Below are 5,061 nucleotides of genomic sequence, written 5' to 3' on the forward strand. Positions count from 1 at the left end.
GTGTGTGTGTCTGTTTGTGTCTCTGTGTGAGTGTGTGTGTCTGTTTGTGTCTCTGTGTGTGTGTGTCTGTCTGTGTGTGTCTCTGTGTCTGTCTGTGTGTGTGTGTGTGTGTGTGTGTGTTAGTGTCCTTCGTGTTCTGATGTGGTGTTTCTGTGTCTTCAGGGTCCGATGAAGAAGGGTTTGTCCCGCGTCGATAAACAGATGCGTAGAATCGCCGACATCCGCCGCCTGACGAAGCCGGGTCACGCCGTTAAAATCAGTGTGGAAGGAAACCGGATGCCGCTCTGATTTTAACCTCCGTAGGATTTATTCACTTTTTCTTTTTGTTTCTTTTTTTAATGTGTCGCTCCTGAAGCCCCCCCCTGCCCCCCCGCAGCCCCTCCTCAGGTCCAGATCTGCCTTACTGCAGGGCGGAGGTCACTTAGACTGGAGTCACAATGTGAATATCTGCTGTAAACTGTCTGAAGTCTTCTGGTCTTCGGCCATAAAACATCAAATCTGCTCCAAAACGATCCAGAGAATAAAGTATACATGCTGTTGTTACATTACAGGATCATTTTGGTGATAAACTTTATAATATTTGGTACCGAACCTTCCTCCCGGCCCTCTTTGTCCTAAATGTGAAGGTTGTTTTTGTTAATCAGCCGGTCAGACCTCCTCCTCGGTTCAGTTTGTCCCCCGTGTGCTCCCGTAGCGGCTGTACTGAAGTCTGTCTGCAGGACTGAGTTCACACCGCTGATTCTGCTGGATCCTGGTGTCGGATCCGGTCCAGAGCCCGTCTGTCTGCACTGTTCTGGATCAGATGATACTTTTCTTAATAAAGACTCAACAGAAAGTCTCTCTGCTGTCTCAACTCTTTATTTCTTATGTTTGGAAAGTGAAATCTGAGTTTACGGACAGTTTTAGTTTCTCACCGGCTGAATTGAACAGATTCGATATATTCGGTTGTTTTTAAGGCCCAACAATAAAGTTTAGGATGTAAGTTAAAACAATTTAAATAGTAAGTAAATAATGTGATTTAATACAATTTATGAAGCATTTTCCAAAAAACACTTTGATGTTCTCTCGCTAAAATCAGCTAATTCACTATGAATATTATTTCACTTCATATGTTTTATTCCCTGACTTGAAAAAAGAAAAGTTTCAGGCTGCAACAGTCTCAGTAAAAGAGTCCTGCTTTAATAACCTGTTGTGTTAAAAGTCTGAGTACAGCTGTCCAATATCCATCAATAATCAATAAAACACAGCTGTGATCATTCACTCTTTATTGTTATTGAACTTGAGGCAGTGAGAAGCATTCAGGAACAGGACTGAACGGAGACCAGATTAAAGTGGCATCATTCGAACCTCTCTGACACTGAGGAAGCGTCTCCACCGCTCTCGCCCGCCGCCACGTCACGTTTAATATATATTTATATATATATATTTAAATATATATTTATATATTTATATATATATTTATATATATTTATATATATATATATATATTTATATAAAGGAACATACGTCAACTTTATGGTCACTGGTGTGTTTTTGAACTTTTTCCAGTCTTTATGCTAAGCTACGCTAACCACATCCTTCCTCTGAATTCCACAGAGCACGCTGCCTAACAAAGGAGAAGCGCAGTAACTACAGTACTGGTCAAAACTGACTCAAATATCAATGTGCTACAGGACAATGTATTACTGCGCTAGAATCAGGACAGAAACAGAGAATCTGGTCAATTTTCAAAATAAAACTCCCACTGACGAGACAGTCACTAGAAGCTGCTCAAAGAAAACTTAAACTTTCAGCCACCGTGGCGGCGGCGGCGTGCTGGTTGGTTGGCGGTGGAGACGTCTGTCAGCGTGTCGTCCTGCTGTAAACAGACCGGCTGCACCGCTGGAGAAAAACTACTCTGAGGCAGAAACTAGAGTCAAGTCGTGTCACATGTTCAGTCGAGGCGGCGGACGCCTCCAGTCACAGGTGGGGGGCTGATGATGCATTCAGGTGATAGGTGGTGAAACTTTGTGAAGTTCAATTGTGGGAAGTTGTTTTTAATGTTGCTGTTAGCGACGCTTTACGATGCCGCAGACACATTTTCATGTTGAGATTTATGTAAAAAAAAAGATAAAATAAAGGCGGTTTTCCTGATCATAATGTGAACAACAACGTTTGTCTTTATTTAAACATTTGAGGAAGTTTTTAAAGAATCTAAAAGCCGACTCTTCAGTTTCAATGTGACTAAAATCAGTTTTAGATTCTCTTTAAGACTTTCCGATCAATAATCAATCGATCGGACTTCATTGTATCGCTGCTTTGGTCCTGACTTCTCAGACTTATGTGATACGTTTACCAAACTGCACCTGAATGCACCATCGTTAAACATTCAGCGCTGTGTGTGTGGGGGGGGCGTGTCCAGGTGAAGTGAAGGTGGATGATTGACAGGCGTGGCTCGGCAGGTGATTGGCTGTTTCATGCATCTGGTGAATCCTCTGCAGAGAGAGAGAGTCGTCAGTGAGGCGTTCAGGTGATTGATAAAGTGTGGGAGAGCAGCGAGTACCTGTCCAGAGGAGGGCGCTGTAGAGAGGGGGTGGGCTGTCAGAGGGAGGGGGCGTGGTCTATCCTCGGCTGTTCGGTAGACGACCCATTCCGATCCGGTCAATGGGAGGCGGATTGACTCGTCGGCGCGGCGACTCGACGACCTTGCTGCAAACAGAAAAAGGTTGAAGAAGCTGCAGAGGTCAAATCGTATTCCAAAGCTTCCTGTCAGATTCTAAAGCATTTTATTTACTTTGTATCAGCAATGAGTGGAACCAGGAACCTCTCAGGGTTCTGGTTCTGGTTCTGGGTCGTCCTACCTCTGCTTGTTGGTCCCCTGTTTGGTTTCCATGGAGTTGACCGACAGGCGGTCCAGCGGGGCGTTGTTGCCGGGGAAACTCCTCTTCTTCTTTGGCTCCATGACGTCATTCTCCATCCTCACCTGGTCGTCCAATCGGAGCAGCTTCGCCGTTAGCTCCTCCCCCGCCTTCGCCCCTCTGGGACGAAGACCCGCCGAAGACCTGGACGCGGGCCGGTCTACGTGCTGGAACACAGACACAAGGACGTCCATCAACTTCATCTATCGTGACTTTTAAAGCCGAAACATCTGCATCGCCACGACAACCGGGTAACATCTGCTGAGGAAGATCATGTGACCTCTGTTGAATGCTTTAGAACAGCTACGAAATGGACCACATGATCAGCTGCTGTTGGCAGAGGTCAGGTGTTTATTAGTAGACAAACTGGGCTAGGTCTATGTACAGGAACACAGCTGGGCTAGGTCTATGTACAGATTCAGGGATGTGCTGGGATGTGTTTATACACTGAAACAAAAGAACGGGCTATGTCTATGTGCTGGCACACAGTAAGAGGACACAGTCACGCAGAGCAGTGCTGCTTTGTTGTAACATAAGCTGGGTAGAGTGGGATCAGTCTACATACTGGAACACAAGGATGGTTTCACTTTCCACCGCACACACTCGTCTCTGTTAAACGCCTCCATGTTTTATTTTCTATAAGGGAGTCTCCGTATAGCAAATATTGACCTCCGCAGAGGAAGGCCACCCTGCTCCTCGCCCTCCGCCTCGCCGGCTGTTTTCATACGTCAGGACTCCATGTTGTGAGTCACTTCTTACATCACGACCCTGACGGCGAGCAGCTCCTGACTTCCTGTGCGCCCGCGGGCCTCCGATGAGTCACAGGATCAGATATCGTCCAGACTAAACAGAAAACAGCGTCGGGTTTGTCTTTGTGTTGGCCTCCGCTCTGATGTTCCTCCACCTGATATCAGCACAGCGGCCTCTGAGGGAGGGGCCGTTTGTTTTGGCCCTCAGGACTCGGAGGATCTGAGAGTTCGATTCCCCTCTGAGATACAGCGGAGTCAGTTTCTGTCCGGTTTGAATGAAGTTACGATGATCTGAAGGCTGAATAACAACCTGAGTCTGTCAGTGGACGGACAGTAGACACGTTAGCTCACGTACACCAATAATAACCGACTAACTCACTAAATTAAAGAGTTGGTGAGCAACCGTAAACTCATTAAATGTTCCTCAGCTTTATTTTGAAGGTCTAACTTTGACCTTGCCTCTCGAGTCCTCTGAGACCAAAGACCAGATCATTCAGCAGCTTATTCTGACCTGAGCGGGTTGGACCCTGAAGGCATCGGCGCCGCAGTGGAGCAGAGTGATGGACAGCAGGCAGGACAACAGCAAACAGCCACAGAACTGCATCTGCAACAACAACAACAACCTGTCAGAACATCCAGCAACGTTGCTTTTTCAATAGTTTATGTTTCTGGAGACACGACGCAGCTCATTTATCTACGTTTACATTGCGGCTGTGCAATGCATTGTGGGACATCAGCAGCTCACTGACAAAACTAACTTTGTTAGTTCGATTACGACGATTTTTGAGTATAAAATCATTCTCCTTCTCACAAACACACACACACTCACACACCCAACACACACACACACAGAAACCTTTTTAGCTCAGCTGAGAACCGTATTGTCCAGCAACATCGGCCTAAATTTTAGCAATATATTCACATCACACGCAAAATCGTATATATAATCACAGTCACGTGCACTCTTTGCTGACCGAGAAGCTCTGCATTCCCCCCCAACAACACACACACAACACACACACACACCACAACACAAGACCAACCACCATCTCTGTGCGATATTTATGAAATTGTTCATCAGATGCAACTTCCATTCACAAACACGATATAGGAATCTGCTACGACACTGCAGCTATCTCATTCAATAGCACGTGTGAAGAACACACACACATATGAAACACCACACACACACACACACACAACACACACACAACACACACACACACACACACAGATTCATATCAATAATCACCCATTAGGCATAGAGTTACTATACAGGTCCATCATAGACACCGTATATCACATTATTCTAGCCGAGGTTTAAATTTTATTTATTTATTATTATTTATTCATATGTTTGTTTTATTTGTTGTTCTTATTTACCATTTTTACTGTTAAAAGTGTTATTGGGGAGT

The 5,061-nt window shown here is 45.3% G+C and overlaps 1 protein-coding gene across 1 annotated transcript; it reads right to left on the reverse strand.

Annotated features, from left to right (window-relative positions):
- Positions 1-1,512: 1,512 nt before the first annotated feature.
- ostn (osteocrin) lies at positions 1,513-4,263 on the reverse strand. The gene is made up of 4 exons (XM_035680668.1): positions 4,158-4,263; positions 2,841-3,064; positions 2,543-2,688; positions 1,513-2,474 (listed from the first exon to the last, which is right to left on the reverse strand). The coding sequence occupies exons 1-3, from the start codon at positions 4,248-4,250 to the stop codon at positions 2,601-2,603; spliced, it is 405 nt and encodes a 134-aa protein (XP_035536561.1). The 5' UTR covers positions 4,251-4,263; the 3' UTR covers positions 1,513-2,474; positions 2,543-2,600.
- Between the last annotated feature and the right edge of the window lie 798 nt (positions 4,264-5,061).

The sequence above is a fragment of the Morone saxatilis genome, unplaced genomic scaffold (genome assembly GCF_004916995.1).
Source record: "Morone saxatilis isolate NCDOM2014 unplaced genomic scaffold, NCSU_SB_2.0 Contig8, whole genome shotgun sequence".
Taxonomy (NCBI): domain Eukaryota; kingdom Metazoa; phylum Chordata; class Actinopteri; family Moronidae; genus Morone; species Morone saxatilis.